The following is a 20,095-nucleotide window of genomic DNA, read 5'->3' as shown; positions in this document are numbered from 1 at the left end:
TTTGAAAGTTCTGTGGACAAAGAACACACAAACACACAATGCCTCAGTGATTCACAGAAGTATATCACAGATCACAGAACTATATCAGGGTGTCATTTCTCAGGCAGAAATGTAGATAAAAATAATGAAATCCTGTTCCCCAAACAAGTGCAAGAACCACAGAGTCAAGAATAGGTTAAATATACAAATAAAATCAATTAAAAACAATAGCACATCAACATAAAAACATATAAACATAAATCTGAAAGCGTTGCTCAAACTCCCGTAACAGTCCAGTTATTTTATCTTTGAACCGCTTCATGTCTGCCACATGTTGGGTCGCGCACACATTTTTCAGACAGGGGAAGTGAGCTGCATCACCACTGGCAAGTTGCGTCTCCCACAATGACAGCTTCAACTTGAAAGAACGTATGCTGTCATAATACTGCGTGACAACTTTGTTGCGCCCTTGCAGCTGTTTGTTCAAGTTATTCAGGTGCTCTGTAACATCCACCATAAATGCAAGGTCCGGCATCCATTCTGCGGAATGAAATTCTAACACTGGTTTGCCCTTTTCTTCCATGAACTGTTCAATTTCTTCTCGTAAATCAAAGAAACGCCTCAGCACAGCACCTCGGCTTAACCATCTTACCTCAGTGTGGTATGGCAGGCCATAGATGTGGTCTTTCTCTCTGAGAAGGCTGTCAAACTGACGGTGATTCAGGCTTCTGGATCGGATGAAATTAACAGTTTGGATGACCACCTTCATGACGTTATCCATCTTTAATGACTTGCAACACAAAGCCTCCTGGTGCAAAATACAGTGAAAAGTCAAAAAATCACGTCCTCCATTTGCAGATTGCACTTTCTCTCTGAACTTTGTCACAACGCCTGCTTTTTTCCCGATCATTGAGGGCGCACCATCTGTAGCCAGGCTGACAGCGTGGGACCAGTCCACTCCGACCCTGTCCAGCGCGCCGACGAGTGCGGTAAAAATATCAGCTGCTGTCGTTGTATCTGTCATCGGCACCAACTCCACAAACTCCTCGGTGACGGTCAATGTGTCATCAACTCCGCGGATGAAAAAATGGCCAGTTGTGCAACATCTGTAATGTCCGTGCTTTCATCAATTGCAACCGAAAACGCAATAAATGACTTTACTTTTTGCTTCAACTGGCTGTCCAAATCCACTGAAAGATCGGAAATCCTGTCTGCAACTGTGTTTCTTGTCAGGCTGATATTTGCAAAAGCCTGCCGCTTTTCAGGGCACACAATCTCCGCTGCCTTCATCATGCATGTTTTTACAAATTCACCCTCACTAAATGGTTTTGAAGCCACTGCGATTTCATTAGCAATGAGGTAGCTAGCTTTCACTGCAGCGTCACTGATGTCTCGGCTGTGAGTAAACACAGACTGCTGTTTCTTCAGACCCGCCAACAGTTCATTCACCTTCTCTCATCTCCGCTGTCCTTGAAAGTTGTCATATTTGTCGGCATGAAGACTCACATAGTGGCGACGAAGGTTATATTCTTTCAGCACTGCAACATGCTCTGAACACACCAAACATACAGCTTTCCCATTCAATTCCGTGATTAAATAGGATGACCATTTTTCTTGGAACACTCTGCACTCTGCGTCCACTTTTCTCTTTTTTGACAGAGACATATTGGGGCAATGAGGGTGCCAAAGCACATAATGTTAAAAGTAGAAGCGTAATAAATATCGCGGGCAAAACAAAGTAGCTCATTGGCTGCACATGCTTGACCTACTTGCTCTGCCCCGGTATAAACAGTTTGCTTGCTTAACACAATTGCTATTGCGCCATCCAGTGGACGCAATTGGAACAGCAGTTTATTTTATAGAAAAATTGCAGCGCATTTTTATACAAACAAATAAAAATCTCGAAATCATCTCGCGGGCCGGATTAAACCCGTTTGCGGGCCTGATCCGGCCCGCGGGCCGTACGTTTGACACCCCTGCCTTAGATACTGCTGCCCTATGAACATAGTCATTGGCCGTGTCTGAAATATGTCTTGCCTACTACTTACTAAAACTGCATGCTGTGTACTAATAACACTACAAGTCAAAAGTTTGAGCACACCTACTCATTAAAGGGTTTTTCTTTTTACATTGTAGAATAATAGTGAAGTCATCAAAACTATGAAATAACACATATGGAATCATGTAGTAACCAAAAAAGTGTTAAACAAATCAAAATACATTTTATATTATATATTATTCAAATAGCCACCCTTTGCCTTGATGACAGCTTTGCACACTCTTGGCATTCTCTCAAACAGCTTCATGAGGTGTCACCTGGAATGCATTTCAATTAACAGGTGTGCCTCCTTAAAAGTTAATTTGTGGAATTTATTTCCTTCTTAATGAGTTTGAGTCAATCAGTTGTGTTGTGACAAGGTAGGGGGGTATTCAAAAGATAGCCCTATTTGGTAAAAGACCAAGTTCATATTATGGCAAGAACTGCTCAAATAAGCAAAGAGAACGACAGTCCATCATTATTTAAGAAATGAAGGTCAGGCAATACGGAACATTTTAAGAACTTTGTACGTTTCTTCAACTGCAGTCGCAAAAAACATCAAGCACTATGATGAAACTGGCTCTCATGAGGACCGCCACAGGAATGGAAGACCCAGAGTTACTGCTGCTGCAGATGATAAGTTCATTAGAGTTACCAGCCTCAGAAATTGCTGCCCAAATAAATGTTTCAACGAGTTCAAGAAACACACACATCTCAACATTCAACTGTTCAGAGGGGACTGTGTGAATCAGGCCTTCATGGTCAAATTGCTGCAAAGAAACCACTACTAAAGGACACCAATAAGAAGAGACCTGCTTGGGCCAAGAAACATGAGCAATGGACATTAGACCAGTGGAAATGTGTCCTTTGGTCTGGAGTCCAAATTGGAGACTTTTAGTTCCAACCGCTGTGGCTTTGTGAGACGTGGTGTGGGTGAACGGATGATCTCCGCATGTGTCGTTCCCATTGTAAAGCATGGAGGAGGAGGTGTTATGGTGTGGGGGTGCTTTGATGGTGACACTGTCTGTGATTTATTTAGAATTCAAGGCACACTTAACCAGCATGGCTACCACAGCATTCTGCAGTGATATGCCATCCCATCTGGTTTGGGTTTAGTGGGACTATCATTTGTTTTTCAACAGGACAATGACACAACACACTTCCAGGCTGTGTAAGGGCTATTTTACCAAGAAGGGGAGTGATGGAGTGCTGCATCAGATGACCTGGCCTCCACAATCCCCCAACCTCAACCCAATTGAGATTGTTTGGGATGAGTCGGACCGCAGAGAAAAGGAAAAGCAGCCAACAAGTGCTCAGTATATGTGTGAACTCCTTCAAGACTGTTGGAAAAGCATTCCAGGTGAATCTGGTTGAGAGAATGCCTAGAGCGTGCAAAGCTGTCATCAAGGCAAAAGGTGGCTATTCGAATTAATGTCAAATATAAAGTATATTTTGATTTGTTTAACACTTTTTTTTGGTTACTACATAATTCCATTTGTGTTATTTCATAGTTTTGATGTCTTCACTATTATGTAGAAAATAGTAAAAAATAAAGAAAAACCCTTGAATGAGTAGGTGTGTCCAAACTTTTAGAATGTACTGTTTAGTAAAAACGAATGCAGTAAGCAACAAATATCAACATTTGTATTTGTTGCTTACAAATTCAAATGTTGGGGCGGCAGGTAGCTTAGTGGTTAAGAGTGTTGTGCCAGTAACCGAAAGGTCGCCGGTTCTAATCTCCGAGCCGACTAGGTAAAAAATATGTTGATGTGCCCTTGAGCAAGGCACTTAACCCTAATTGCTCATGTAAGTCGCTCTGGATAAGAGCGTCTGCTAAAAATAAAATAAATAATAATTGTATTTATTATGGATCGCCTTTAGCTGCAGCAGCTACTCTTCATGGGGTCCGGCACAATTAAGGCAGTTATACAATTTGACAATACATTCACAACACATTAAGTGTGTGCCCTCAGGCCACTACTCTACTACTACATATCTACAACACAAAATCCATGTTATCGTGTGCATGTGTCTATGTTTGTGTTGCTTCACTGTCCGCGCTGTTCCATAAGGTGTATTTTTATCTGTTTTTTTAATCTAAATAAATAATTTTACTGCATGCATGAGTTACTTGATGTGGCTGTCCCGTGTAGCTCAGTTGGTAGAGCATGTCGCTTGCAACGCCAGGGTTGTGGGTTCGATTCCCACGGGGGGACAGTATGAAAATGTATGCACTCACTAACTGTAAGTCACTCTGGATAAGAATGTCTGCTAAATGACTAAAATGTAAATGTAAAAATGTGTCCGAGCTGTGTGCCAGTAGTTTAAAAGACAGCTTGGTGCATTCAACATGTCAATACCTCTCACAAATACAAGTAGTAATGAAGTCAATATCTCCTCCACTTCAACCAGGAGAGATTGACATGCATATTATTAGTGTTAGCTCTCTGGGTACATCCAAGGGCCAGCAGTGCTGCCCTGTTCTGAGCCAATTGCAATTCTCATAAGTCCCTATTTGTGGCACATGACCACACGACTGAACAGTCCCATGTAGAGCATGACGCTTGCAACGCCAGGGTTGTGGGTTCGATTCCCACGGGGGGCCAGTATGAATAAAATAATAATAATGTATGCATTCGCTCTGGATAAGAGCATCTGCTAAATGACTAAAATGTAAAATGTAAATGTAGTCCAGGTGTGACAAAACTAGGGCCTGTAGGACCTGCCTTGTTGATAGTGCTGTTAAGAAGGCAGAGCAGCACTATATTATGGACAGACTTCTCCCCATCTTAGCTACTGTTGTATCAATATGTTTTGACCATGACAGTTTACAATCCAGGGTTAATCCAAGCAGTTTAGTCTCCTCAACTTGCTCAATTTCCACATTATTCATTACAAGATTTAGTTGAGGTTTGACAAATAGGAAGATAGGGCAAATAGGAGTGGCAATATCATCCACTAATATCCTCAGTAATTTTCCATCTAAGTTGTCAGAACTCAGTGGCTTGTCATTGTTGATAGACAACAATAATTTGTTCACCTCTTCCACGCTCACTTTATGGAATAAAAAATTACAATGCTTGTCTTTTATAATATGGTCAGATATATTTGGATATGTAGTGTAGTGCCAGCATTTGTTGCTGTCATGCCTAAGTTTAATAAAAGTTGTCAAGGAAAAAATCCTTAAAATACAGTGGGGGAAAAAAGTATTTAGTCAGCCACCAATTGTGCAAGTTCTCCCACTTAAAAATATGAGAGGCCTGTAATTTTCATCATAGGTACACGTCAACTATGACAGACAAATGGAGGAAAAAAAATCCAGAAAATCACATTGTAGGATTTTTAATGAATTTATTTGCAAATTATGGTGGAAAATAAGTATTTGGTCACCTACAAACAAGCAAGATTTCTGTCTCTCACAGACCTGTAACTTCTTCTTTAAGAGGCTCCTCTGTCCTCCACTCGTTACCTGTATTAATGGCACCTGTTTGAACTTGTTCTCAGTATAAAAGACACCTGTCCACAACCTCAAACAGTCACACTCCAAACTCCACTATGGCCAAGACCAAAGAGCTGTCAAAGGACACCAGAAACAAAATTGTAGACCTGCACCAGGCTGGGAAGACTGAATCTGCAATAGGTAAGCAGCTTGGTTTGAAGAAATCAACTGTGGGAGCAATTATTAGGAAATGGAAGACATACTGATAATGTCCCTCGATCTAGGGCTCCACGCAAGATCTCACCCCGTGGGGTCAAAATGATCACAAGAACGGTGAGTAAAAATCCCAGAACCACACGGGGGGACCTAGTGAATGACCTGCAGAGAACTGGGACCAAAGTAGCAAAGCCTACCATCAGTAACACACTACGCCGCCAGGGACTCAAATCCTGCAGTGCTAGACGTGTCCCCCTGCTTAAGCCAGTACATGTCCAGGCCCGTCTGAAGTTTGCTAGAGTGCATTTGGATGATCCAGAAGAGGATTGGGAGAATGTCATATGGTCAGATGAAACCAAAATAGAACTTCTTGGTAAAAACTCAACTCGTCGTGTTTGGAGGACAAAGAATGCTGAGTTGCATCCAAAGAACACCATACCTACTGTGAAGCATGGGGGTGGAAACATCATGCTTTTGGGCTGTTTTTCTGCAAAGGGACCAGGACGACTGATCCGTGTAAAGGAAAGAATGAATGGGGCCATGTATCGTGAGATTTTGAGTGAAAACCTCCTTCCATCAGCAAGGGCATTGAAGATGAAACGTGGCTGGGTCTTTCAGCATGACAATGATCCCAAATACACCGCCCGGGCAACAAAGGAGTGGCTTCGTAAGAAGCATTTCAAGGTCCTGGAGTAGCCTAGCCAGTCTCCAGATCTCAACCCCATAGAAAATCTTTGGAGGGAGTTGAAAGTCCGTGTTGCCCAGCGACAGCCCCAAAACATCACTGCTCTAGAGGAGATCTGCATGGAGGAATGGGCCAAAATACCAGCAACAGTGTGTGAAAACCTTGTGAAGACTTACAGAAAACGGCGACAGGGCGGCAGGTAGCTTAATGGTTAAGAGCATTGTGCCAGTAACCGAAAGGTTGCTGGTTCTAATCCCCGAGCCGACTAGGTGAAAAATCTGTCGATGTGCCCTTGAGCAAGGCACTTAACCCTAATTGCTCCTGTAAGTCGCTCTGGATAAGAGCGTCTGCTAAATGACCAATTTATTTATTTTTATTTAAAACGTTTTACCTGTGTCATTGCCAACAAAGGGTATATAACAAAGTATTGAGAAACTTTTGTTATTGACCAAATACTTATTTTCCCCCATAATTTGCAAATAAATTCATTAAAAATCCTACAATGTGATTTTCTGGATATTCTTTTCTCATCTTGTCTGTCATAGTTGACGTGTACCTATGATGATAATTACAGGCCTCTCTCATCTTTTTAAGTGGGAGAACTTGCACAATTGGTGGCTGACTAAATACTTTTTTTCCCCACTGTAGTTGGCAATATGAGCCATCTGATTCAATGAATGATGGAGCAGAATTTGCCTTTTTGCCCAAAATGTCATTTAAGGCGTTCCAAAGCTTTTGACTATCATTCTTTGTCATTTATCTTTGTTTCATAGTGTAGTTTCTTCTTCTTTTTATTCAGTTTAGTCACATGATTTCTCAATTTGCAGTACGTTTGACAATCGGTTGTGCAGCCAGCCATTGCTTTTGCCTCTCAACCATACAATTGTTCAATTCCTCATCAATCAACGGGGATTGAACAGTTTTTACAGTCATTTTCTTAATGAGTGCATGCTTATTAGTGACTGGTATAAGAAATGGCATAATAGTGTCAAGAGCAGCGTCTGGTTGCTCTTCATTACACACCACGGACAAACAAATATTATTTACATTAACAACATAGGAATCACTAAAAAATGTATTGTATGACCTCTTATACACTATATTAGGCCCAGCCAGATATGGCTACTATATTGTGATCACTATATCCATTGGACTTGGATACTGTTTTAAAGCAAATGTCTGCAGCATTAGTTAGATGTGATCAATACATGTTGATGATTTCATTCCTGTGCTGTTTGTAACTACCTTGGTAGGTTGACTGATAACCTGAACCAGGTTGCAGGCACTAGTTACAGTTTGAAGCTTTCTCTTGAGTGGGCAGCCTGATGAAAGCCAGTCAATATTTAAATCACCAATCTCTGTTGATATCACATACATTATCAAGCATTTCACACGTTATCCAGATACTGACTTCCCACCAGAATGGGCTTTAGGTGAGGCAGGTGAACCTGTAGCCAAACTACTTCAACAGTATTTAACATGAGATCCTCTCTAAGCTTTACAGGAATGTGGTTCTGAATATAAACGGCCACACCTCCACCTTTGGCACTTCTGTCCTTTCTGTAGATCTTATAACCATGTGTTGCTACCACTGTATCTTTAAATGTGTTATCTAAGTAAGTTTCAGAGATTGACAGAATATGAATGTCATCTGTTACTGGCAAATTATTGATTTTATGACCCTTGTTTCTTAAGCTACATATGTTAATGTGGGCTATTTTTAGCACTTTTCTGGGATGTTTCATTGTTTTTATTGCTTTACTGGGAAGCTTAGCAGAGGCAGATATGCTCGTTTTATTATGATAGTGCAGGGTGAGCTTCACACACTGGACTTCCTAGTAGGGAACACCGCCTCAGTGTTAACAGTATCACTCTGGTTCATAGGCACATGATTACTGCATACAATAGCTGTGGGATCAGCAGAGGCATTCAGGGCAGTAAGAGGGACCTAAACTAGGTTACTTACATTGTGTCTTCCAACGCTTCTGGGATAATGTACATTTGCTGAAGCATTATGACAACTCAGCGACACAATGGTAGGGATGAAATGAGCTGGGGTCATTGATAAGTTATTGTCTCAACGCAGCCTTATAATGCTGTGAAAGGATCAATGAACCCAAATGATTTGGGTGGATCCCATCCTCATTATAATACGAGCTTTGTTTCCAGAACAAATCAAAATTGTCAATACATGTTACACCCACAGAGCTGCAATAGTCTCGTAGCCAGTTATGGAGAGCTAAAAGTCTGCTGAAACGTTCAATGCCACGATTTAGGGAGTGCAGAGGGCCAGAGATTATGGGGTGTTGGTTGGTGTCAAGTAGTGACCCAATCAGTTTTTAAAAATCCATCTTCAGCTGTTCTGAGTTGCCCTTCATAATGTCATTGAATCCCAGATGAACTATGATAGACTCAATTTCCTGTTGCTGGTTTTAAATGTTTGGGAGCAGCTTATTGAGGTCCTGTACTCGTGCTCCTGGATAGCACAACGTTTTTGCTCCAGGGACAGAGACATTTCTCACCATTAAACTGCCCAGTACAATGGCCGGAGAAGGGAATGGTGAAATCCCCCCATTCCCACCCCTCACACAATTCGTTGAGTCTTTCACAGGCACTCGAAAAGCAGGATAGGGTAAGCCCGCTGCTACCGGCGATATGTCCAGACCTCCCACAGCAGGCAGTGCCCTGTCAGATCCAGAGAGAGGGAAAGGAGACGAACTCGACAACGAAGCCGTTTGAGTCAGCACCGCCGTTGTAAACACAGGCAATCCCAGCAATGAAGGCACAGGTACATCAGGCACCAGTGCAGCGAAGTTATTCCTTATGTCAATCTTCTCCGAACCTCTCGCATTCACTCCCGTCCACTTAGCAGCATGACACTGCCTTCAGTTTCCACGAATTGTGGCATGGGACCAGCGCTGATTGGAACATTCCTCTTGCTGTTCTCGGTCTACTTCACTACAGGATGGAGGCGCAGAAGCAGATGGAGACAATTTCCTTGGCAGGCAAGTTCCAGGTAGCACAGGCCATTTGGATAGGGACAGATGACAAGGCGGGGAAACATCCATCAGGCCTGAGCGGCGTCCAGTCATACGAATTGAGAAAGAGAAAGTTCCAATTTGCGTTTTCCCAATAAGTTCGTGCAGAATTGAAGTTTGTTTGCTAAGCATAGCCACCTCATTCCTGTAATCCTCCGCTAGCAAACAATTGCCGCATCGGAACTCAGGTTTTTCAATATTGTCCCGGACAAGAGCGTAATAAACACAGCTTCTACAGTGTTGGAAACATTTGTTAGCTATTCCAGGCGAAGGGAGCTCCATTGCAATCTAGCTAGCTAGCTAGCTAGCTGGCTAGTTGGTAGCAGGTGTTGACATAGATATCCGAGTTCTTAAGTTCCGAAGTTTTCGGCGTCGATTCGGTGTCCCCCGACAGCAGCTCTACACCAGTCTGGAAAGAGTGATTTGACCTGCCAAAGCATCAATTGTCCTGGGCCCGGTTTTCCAATAACGAGGGAACTCAGATTTACCAGTGTTTTAACGATGAATCTTTCCTACAATGGCCAAAGATGTAACATGCTTTCCCCAAAACACCACGCAGAGAGAACATTCACTAAGTGCGTCGTTAAGACGTGGCAATACTGATAGGACCGAAAGAAAGGCAGTGCTGCTCTCGGCTCAGCTATCTCCATTAAAATCTTACCTTAAAATTATAATTATTCAACAATAGGCTACTGACGACGGATCAACTCCTAGAAGGATAATATCACCTATGGCTGCAAATATTGAGGCTGCTTATTCTAATGCTTACCCTACAATAATGCACTATATCAAGATTTGGCACATCATTGTGCACGTTGTTAAACATCATGAAATATACAGACGCAAGAATTACAGACAGTAGCCAACAATTAGCAAAACAGAAATATTATGGAATTAGATAGGCCTATGTAGCTTATATTGTAGGCTATTTATATTTTAATGCTGTCGTATCAGTTTTCATTTTCATCCTTCACTTGTTTGTAACAATTGCAAAGACATTGGGAAACTTTGTTTTGCTACTCAACTTTGTTGTGAAGTTATCGGCGGTCACATAGAGACAGATGAACATTGATTCAATGTTTAGCAGAGCTCTTCTGTGTACAAGGTGAGTTGCTGTACGAGTTGTCTGAGGCAGTCGGTAAATAACGAGTGTTTTCAAATGCAACTTTAGTAATGATGGTGTTGGGAAACAGATCAGAGACTTAAGGATGCTCCTACGAAGGTTCTAGCAATGGATTTACTGAAGCCTTAAGATGCTTTTGAGAAACCGGGACCCATGTCGTCCAAAAAGTTATAGTTTTGACTCATCTGTCCATAGAACATTCTTCCAAGAGACTTGATGATCATCCAGGTGCTTCCAGGCCAACTTGAGTCAACGTTTTGGATGAGATGGGTCCCATTATGTCTGGCGAAAACCAAACACTGCATTCCACAGTAAGAACCTCATACCAATGGTCAAGCATGGTGGCGGTAGTGTGATGGTTTGGGGATGCTTTGCTGCCTTAGCACCTGGACGACTTGCCTTAATAGAATGAACCATAACTTTTGCTCTGTATCAGATAATTCTACAGGAGAATGTCAGGCCATCTGTCTGTGAGCTGAAGCTGAAGCGCAGCTGGGTCATGCAACAAGACAATGATCCAAAACACACACTAAAGTGTACATGAAAATGGTTAAAAAGCAACACATTTTAAGTTCTGTAATAGACCAATCAAGAGTGGGCCAAAAATCCTCCACAGCGATGTGAGAGACTGAACAACAACTACAGGAAGCATTTGGTTGCAGTCATTGCAGCTAAAGGTGGCACAACCAGTTATTGAGTGTAAGGGGGCAATTACTTCTTCACACAGGGGAATTGGGTGTTGCATAGCTTTGTAAATTAAATCAATTAAATAAGCATTTTGTCATTCATAAACTCAGGTTCCCTTTATCTATTTAACCTTCCCAAGTTATCTCACGTCACCCCGCTCCTCCGCACACTCCACTGGCTTCCAGTTGAAACTCGCATCTGCTACAAACCATGGTGCTTGCCTACGGAGCTGTGAGGGGAACGGCACCTCCGTACCTTCAGGCTCTGATCAGTCCCTACACCCAAATGAGGGCATTGCGTTCATCCACCTCTGGCCTGCTGGCTCCCCTACCTCTGCGGAAGCACAGTTCCCGCTCAGCCCAGTCAAAACTGTTCGCTGCTCTGGCACCCCAATGGTGGAACAAGCTCCCTCACGACGCCAGGACAGTGGAGTCACTCACCACCTTCCGGAGACATTTGAAACCCCACCTCTTTAAGGAATACCTGGGATAGGATAAAGTAATCCTTCTACCCCCCCCCCCCATTTTTTTAAAATAATAATAAATAATAATAATAAACAAAACAAAATAAAAAATAAACATTGTAAAGTGGTTATCCCACTGGCTATAAGGTGAATGCATCAATTTGTAAGTCGCTCTGGATAAGAGTGTCTGCTAAATGACGTACATGTCAATGTAAATCTAATATTAGGTTTTGGTTGAAGATCTGATAACATTCAGTATCATATGCAAAAATAGCGAAAATCAGAAAGGGGGCAAATACTTTTTCACGGCACTATATCTACTGCTGTACATATCATTCTTAGTATATCTTGTGTATATTCATTCAGTGTATATAAGTATAGATTGCATTTGGATTACTGTTACAGTGCTATTTAGGTTAATTGGATTTGTTCTGACATTTCAAGATTTCTTGTGTTTTTTATTTATTTACATTTGATTATTTGTGTACTTGTTTGACATTTTACTGAATTGTTAGGAGCTAGAAACGTAAGTATTATTTCGCAGCACTCGCTGTAACATTTGCTAAACTGTGTACGCTACCATTAAACTTTGATTTGATTTAAAGCAAAATGGCCGACCCTGTCTTTCTCTGGGGAGTAGGACAGACAGAGAGAGGGAGAGAGACAGAGAGGGAGAGAAAAAGAAAGAGCAAGAGGAAAAAGTGAGAGGGCCCTCCCTGAGGTGATGCGGGCTACCCTACTCACCCGAGCTAGCCAAACAAACAGGTAAATAACTACTCTAGAACTTCCAAGTGAAAGAGAATAGAAGAAAGAAAGAGGGCCCGGCCATTTAGGTGATCTGGAAGTTCCATATTGGCCTAATTGTATAAGCTAGCAGCTATCAGTCCATGCGTACAGAACAAAGATGGCTTTGCCAAGTTTCACCCCCATGCAGCCCAGAAACAAAGCTCAGAATTAGGGTAAGGGTGCTGATTCCAAAGCAGTATTCACGTGACTTCAAAATAAACTCTGAAATATATGCATGGGTTTGAATTATTGTTGTGTCTAGTGTACATTGTGGGACTAGTAAACTAAAAATCAACGTGAAAAGGATTTGAACTGATAGTCTCCCAGTGAGCAAAATTGGTTTAAATAAGTATTTTCAACCAAACATCCATATTTTCAAAGTCTTGCCCTTATAGGGCTGACTACTGTGTGTGGATCCTGCATCTGAGACTGGTTAGTCTAGTAGACATCTAACAGCTGTGGATATCGACAGGAGGAAGAGAGAGGGAGAGAGGTGGAGAGAGAAAGATAACGAGATGAGGAGAGGGGGGATGAAACGAAATGAAGATAAAAATAGAATGGCAGACATCAAACAAGTGAGAAAGAAAAAGAGAAATAGCAGAAAGACTGAACGAGAGAGACAGATTCTCACAATAGTGTAGTGATTTTTGTCAAGATTTATATTTTCTGAACCTTCAAAAATAGGAATAATCAAGCAAACATAGTCTCTAGTTTTTTAACACAAATAGGCCTTACTGACCAAGGTCCATCTTCCAGCATACACATTAGGGCTGTCCCCGACTAAAAAACATCTTGGTCAACCGAAAGTCGTCTGTTCTTTCGACCAATCGATTGCTCAAAATCTTTAAATGTGTATTTTTCCATTACAGACACACCCTATGTGTTTTAATAAAATCAACTATGTGCACTGAGCTTGTCTGATGCTTTAAGCTTACAGTTTGATGCCACAAGAGGGCACCAGAGATCTAGATAACCAGAAGGGAAAAAAACTTAACCTGACCCAACTATTCTCCTCCCGCTCATGCTGGCTTTCGCAGATTCTGCCATCACTCTCCTGAAGTTGCCGGTAACAGGCTACACGAGGAGTCGGCAACCTTTATAATGTGGAATGCCAATGTATCTTACAATCTCTACCGATCTGCGTGCCAGTTCTGGTTTTCATATGCACGTTTTGTGAAAAAAGTTCAAATTAATTTATAATAACGTCTTCATATCTCAAAATTGTTGTCATGTGGTTAATCAAATTATATCCAAATCTAAATTAAAATGATACTTTTTAAGTTTGTAACTTCTATTGCCACTATGTAAAAATAGCCTCCATAAAGCCAACAAATAAAAACATTGCAGCCTGCAGGTAGAAAATATCCTGATTAAAAATAAATATCCTATAAATCACATTGGCTACACATGGCCTGTCTGCAAAAAACTTGAAACAGTGTATCAACTATTAACTTGGGTCCCGCCCAAAGCTTGGGCTTGTGAACTTGCAACATTGTATAACATATCCTGGGCCCTCAGTTTTAAGTGCCAGTGAGCTCGGGACAGACACAGCTGTAGGCTATTTGCACAAGGGATAAGAAGCAGTGCTTGACTTGGGCAGGAGCTCACCGGAGCTGAGAACCAGCACCTCAAATGTTCGACTATTTGAGCTCCTGTTCCTCTTATACAATATTAGCTCAAAAGTATTCTGGAGCTCCTGCACCTAAATATAAACAGTACCAGCGCTCAAAATGAGTACCGGAACCTATTTCAGTCCAAGTCAAGCACTGATAAGAAGCCTATTTTATGACATTTCCACTGATTCAGAGCATGACATTTTTCTCTTTCACGCTGAGTGGTTATCGAAAGGGAGAGAGCTGGAAAGATTTTTGAGGAACTTATTGTAATTCTCAATGGATGTAAAAACAGACTTTGTTTGCTTGCTGTTTGAGGTGAAGAAAACATTACTTTGAGAAGCTCCACAGGTCATTAGTGGTGGTGCGTTAAGCCAATCAGAAATACTATCAGATCCCCAAATTTGGCACATTTATATGCCTACATTTGCGCGCAGGCCAGGTAGCCTATAGGCCTACTTCTATGCGTGCGCATCCTTACTCAACATTGACAGGAGCGCTCCAAACAAAAGACAATTACTAAATTGACAGAACTCATAAATGGAAATAATGAACCAAAAGTTTTTTCTCACAGGTTTAGCATCGGTTGTGCACCCTGCAAACAATGTATCCACTCCGACAATGAAAACAGGAAGACTGGAATAATAGTGAATGCATTAAAATAAAATTAATTAATTAACGTCACCAAAGTAACAAACACTGTAGATTAGAAAATAAAGGAAAGTATTCAGACCCCTTGACTTTTTCCACATTTTGTTACGTTAGAGAGAGCCTTATTCTAAAATGGATTTTTTTAAATTTTTTATAAAATACTCAGCAATCTACACACAATACCCCATAATGACAAAGCGAAAAGAAAAAAAAATGACCCTTTGCGATGAGACTCGAAATTGGGCTCAGGTGCATCCTGTTCCCATTGATCATCCTTGAGATGTTTCTACAACTTGATTGGAGACCTCCTGTGGTAAATTCAATTGATTGGACATTGATTGATTTGGAAAGGCACACACCTGTCTATATCACATCCCACAGTTGACAGTGCATGTCAGAACAAAAACCAAGCCATGAGCTCAAATGAATTGTCCATAGAGCTCCGAGACAGGATTGTGTCGAGGCACAAATCTGGGGAAGGGTACCAAAAACATTTCTGCAGCATTGAAGGTCCCCAAGAACACAGTGGCCTCCATCATTCTTAAATGGAAGAAGTTTGGAACCACCAAGACTCTTCCTACAGCTGGCCGCCCGGCCAAACTGAGCAATCGGGGGAGAAGGGCCTTGGTCAAGAACCCAATGGTCATTCTGACAGAGCTCCAGAGTTCCTCTGTGGAGATGGGAGAACCTTCCAGAAGGACAACAATCTCTGCAGCACTCCACCAATCAGGCCTTTATGGTAGAGTGGCCAGATGGGAGCCACTCCTCAGTAAAAGGCACATTACAGCCTGCTTGGAGTTTGCCAAAAGGCACCTAAAGACTCTCAGACCATGAGAAACAAGATTCTCTGGTCTGATGAAACCAAGATTGAACTCTTTGGCCTGAATGCCAAGCGTCACGTCTGGAGGAAACCTGGCATCTGGCACCATCCCTACGGTGAAGAATGGTGGTGGCAGCATCATGCTGTGGGGATGTTTTTCAGCGACATTGACTGGAAAACTAGTCAAGCAAAGTCAGGCAAAGATGAACGGAGCAAAGTACAGAGAGATCCTTGATGAAAACCTGCTCCAGAGCTCTCAGAACCTCAGACTGGAGAGAAGGTTCACCTTCCAACAGGTCAACGACCCTAAGCACACAGCCAAGACAACGCAGGAGTGGCTTCGGGACAAGACTCTGAATGTCCTTGAGTGGCCCAGTCAGAGCCCGGACTTAAACCAGATCGAACATCCCTGGAGTGACCTGAAAATAGCTGTGCTGCGACGCTCCCCATCCAACCTGACAGAGCTTGAGAGGATCTGCAGAGAAGAATGGGAGAAACTCCCCAAATACAGGTGTGCCAAGCTTGTAGTGTCATACCCAAGAACACTCGAGGCTGTAATCGCTGCCAAAGGTGCTTCAACAAAGTACTGAGTAAAGGGTTTGAATACCTCTGTAAATGTAATATTTCAATTTTATATTCGTAAAAAATTAGCAAACATTTCTAAAAACCTATTTTTCCTTTGTCATTATGGGGTATTGTGTGTAGATTGATGAGGGAAATAAACAATTTAATCAATTTTAGAATAAGGCTGTAACTTAACAAAATGTGGAAAAAGTCAAGGGGTCTGAATACTTTCCGAAGGCACTGTATGTAATGGGGAATTGATATACACTAACAATCTAACGCAAACAATTCACACTAAGAAGTTATGAAACAATGACTATTCACAAATTGGCGGGAGAGAGCGCACTCTGGAGAGAGAAGTGCATCGTGTATCTGGGCGCATAGTCGATCCGACCTCTGCATTGGCCGTGCAGCATTTACGGTGATATGGCCTCAGCAGAAGTCAGGGCATTTATACTTCTTGCGCTTAGCGATGTGGTACAGAGCTCGATTTGGCCTCTGTATGCCTCTGGAGGCTCCGCAATTGTCACACCTTCCATATGGAGCTTCCAACCACTTTTAGTCTAGGCCTCTGCAATGGATTAGTTCACTGAGATGGGTGCAAATAAATAAATAAATAAATAAATATATTTGTTACTGCTCGACTAAAACAATATCGGTCGACCAACAGGCTAACGACAAAACAATCAACCAGTCGACTCATTGGGGTCAGCCCTAATACACATCAATAAAAATTAGTAGAGAGGAGATTGGGTGGCCTCTAGAGCACATAGGAATTACTAGTCAGAGACAAAACATTGAGGTTAGAGTGATTGGATTTCAAAGCACACGAGTGATGGGATATCCGGGAATGTTTTCCGGGCATTGCCCAAATCGTTGGTGGCTTGGCTGTCTAACCCCTGGAGATACTACAGCTGCTGCTACATCAGAGTGACATGAGTGCACACACATACACGCACGCACACAGACAAAACTAGATCCACATAAATACACACTCCCTCACTCTAACACGTGCACACACACACAGTCAGACCACATTCTCTGGTCTTGAAGTGGCTGTCCGCCCTGGGACTTGAAGTGCTGTCGGTTCACTCTAGGCTCACCACCCACACCAAGGCCCAAGTCAAATGGCCATCTACAAATCGTGCACTCTGCCTATGGACCTGAGTGGCAAGTAGTGTTATTGGTGGACAGCAGAGGATTACTTGGTAGGACGTAGGGTGATCATGCATTCAGTGGGTGTGTGTGTGAGAGAGACTTTGAGAAAGTGTGCGTGTGTGTATGCGTGTGTACGTGCGCGTCACATGTCTGTGGCCTGAACAGAGAACATGGCCTGACTTGTGCCCACGGACAATGGGCAAAGCCACTGGCGAAGGTACAGTCAAAACTACTCAGAGTCAAGAGTCCAGTGTGCCCTATGTCCTTTACTTTACTTTACTGTGCTTTCCTGTCCTGTACCTCCACTGTTTTCCAATGCTACTCTCCCTTAACCTTTTCCCTGCTGTGATAATGCAGAATATACAACTATAGAACAAAGCAGTAACAATTGACTTCCAAACAACATGTATAATGCATTGTGATGACCCCCCCACCCCCCACCCCCCCCGAACACACAATCCTCTGTTGTCTGAAAAAACATCCAAGTTCAATGGTGCCGACAGTGCACCTTGTGGTGCACCAGGCATATAGAATGGATCTCTCTCGCTATCTCTCTCAATTCAATTCAATAGACTTCATCGACATGGCAAGTTAAATAACTTACATTGTCAAAGTACACGTATAAGAAAAGTGGTCGGACCAACAGCAATAATAAAACAATAACACTAATAATAGTAGTGGAAATTGAATTAACATTAACAGCAACTACAACAACAATGGTAATGAGAATAAACATTTATAAAAGCAATATTGTTAGGCCAGTCTCAACATGACTGAAAAGCTGCATGGTGGTTGTTACAGTGTAATAGGAAATGCAGCTATGTCTCTATTTCTCCCAAGGGGCAGAGTGAGCTGATGTAAAAGAGTAGATCTCGCACACGCTCTAGCTCTCTCCGCTCTCTCTCTCTCTCTCACACACACAAATACAGGGGTCTCACCTGAGGATGCAGTAGCAGCTGTGGGCCACTGATGAGAGGCGGCAGAAGCCGAACCGCTGCTTGCTCTCGATGTCTGTCAGCACAAAGGTGAAGTTCTGGCCCACTTGTTTCACCAACAGACTGAACCACACAGAGAAGGGGGGAATCAATTTTACATTTTAGTCATTTAGCAGACGCTCTTATCCAGAGCAACTTACAGTTAGTGAGTGCATACATTTTCATACTGGCCCCCCGTGGGAAACGAACCCACAACCCTGGCATTGCAAGCACCATGCTCTACCAACTGAGCTACAGGGGACTATCAATCTAATTGATCCATAAAGCACTTTTTACATCATCAGTTAAGACCAAACAGAAGCAGGAGCACATTGATAAGACCGACATGGAGGTAGAGACAGAAAGAGAGGTGAGAGAGATGGAGCAGGAAGAGAAAGAAAGAAACAGACAAGACAAGCATTTTCAGACATGGCTACTAGTTTAACCCAAAGCGGTGCCCTTTAAAGTGCTTTCTAAATAAAGCTTTCATCATTATTGCTAGTGTTACTATCATTATAAATATTAGCATCATCTTTACACATGTAGCGTACACAGTCCATTTAGGAGTGCTGGTAGCTGAATGTCTGTGCTCCACCCTACAGAAGTGAATGGCAGTCTGGATGGCATGGCATTGCCAGTGGCTGGGGTGACAAGCCTGCCCCCTTAATCAGTGTGTCGCACGGATAACTATACAGTGCCTTCAGAAAGTATTCATACACCTTGACTTATTCCACATTTTGTTGTGTTAAAAGCCTGAATTCAAAATTGATGAAATAGATTTTTTTTTTCTCACCCATCTACAGGGTTGAATGGTGGGAACCTGGTTACTGACATTTACCGGGATTTACCGCCCAAAACCACTCCCTTTTCCCAGGATAAATAACTGCGAGAAACCGGTAAATTATATAATAAATTATTGAAATGAACAACATGGCGTGAAATGGAACTGTTAAATTATATGCAATGTCTAAAACTGGCATCTCTACGGCCTCTGCATGGTGAATCAATGCTCTGGGTGGGGAGAGACAACCCATCTCAGTATGGAGCGCAGTTCACAATGCATGTAGACCTATCATCTCATCATAGTAACTTTTTTTCTTGTGACAGGTAGCCTACATTTGCTGCAGCAAAGTAATATAAATATTATATATATATGTGCGTCTTCTCTCTCTCTCTCTCTCTCTCTCTCTCTCTCTCTCTCTCTCTCTCTCTCTGTCTCTCTCTCTCTCTCTCTCTCTCTCTCTCTATTTCTCTATTTCTCTCTCTCTCAATCTCTCTCTCTCTAATAAATTCAACACCGTATTAGCCTTATATTTACAGTAGCTTGTGAAAGTATTCAGACCATTCCAAGACATTTAAATGTTTCCCCTTAAATCACTTGAGTGTTGCTTTAGCAGTATGCTTAGGGTCATTGTCCTGCTGGAAGGTGAACCTCCGTACCAGTCTCAAATCTCTGGAAGACTGAAACAGGTTTCCCTCAAGATTTTCCCTGTATTTAGCGCCATCCATCCTTCTATCAATTCTGACCAGTTTCCCAGTCCCTGCTGATAAAAAACATCCCCACAGCATGATGCTGCGACCACCATGCTTCACTGTGGGGATGGTGTTCTCGGGGTGAAGAGAGGTGTTGTGTTTGCGGCAGACAGAGTTTTCCTTGATGAACAAAAAGCTCAATTTTAGTCTCAGCTGACCAGAGTACCTTCTTCCACATTCCTTTTGGCGAACACCAAACGTGTTTGCTTATTATTTTCTGTAAGCAATGGCTTTTTTCTGGCCTCTCTTCCGTAAAGCCAAGCTCTGTGGAGTGTACAGCTTAAAGTGGTCCTACGGACAGATACTGCAATCTCTGCTGTGGAGCTTT

The 20,095-nt window shown here is 42.3% G+C and overlaps 1 protein-coding gene across 1 annotated transcript in view; it reads right to left on the bottom strand.

Moving 5' to 3' along the window:
• LOC311100292 (DENN domain-containing protein 1A-like) overlaps window positions 1-20,095 on the bottom strand; it is a 243,674-nt gene that overhangs the window by 137,983 nt on the left and 85,596 nt on the right. Inside the window, exon 5 of the mRNA XM_084141154.1 lies at window positions 18,199-18,318. Coding sequence (XP_083997280.1) covers window positions 18,199-18,318 — 120 coding nt within the window. The remainder of the gene's footprint in view (window positions 1-18,198; window positions 18,319-20,095) is intronic.

This window comes from Coregonus lavaretus (genome assembly GCF_964263955.1).
Source record: "Coregonus lavaretus genome assembly, chromosome: 24".
Taxonomy (NCBI): Eukaryota; Metazoa; Chordata; class Actinopteri; order Salmoniformes; family Salmonidae; genus Coregonus; species Coregonus lavaretus.
Note: the sequence above shows the minus strand (reverse complement) of the source record. Positions and strands in the feature narration are given on the sequence as shown.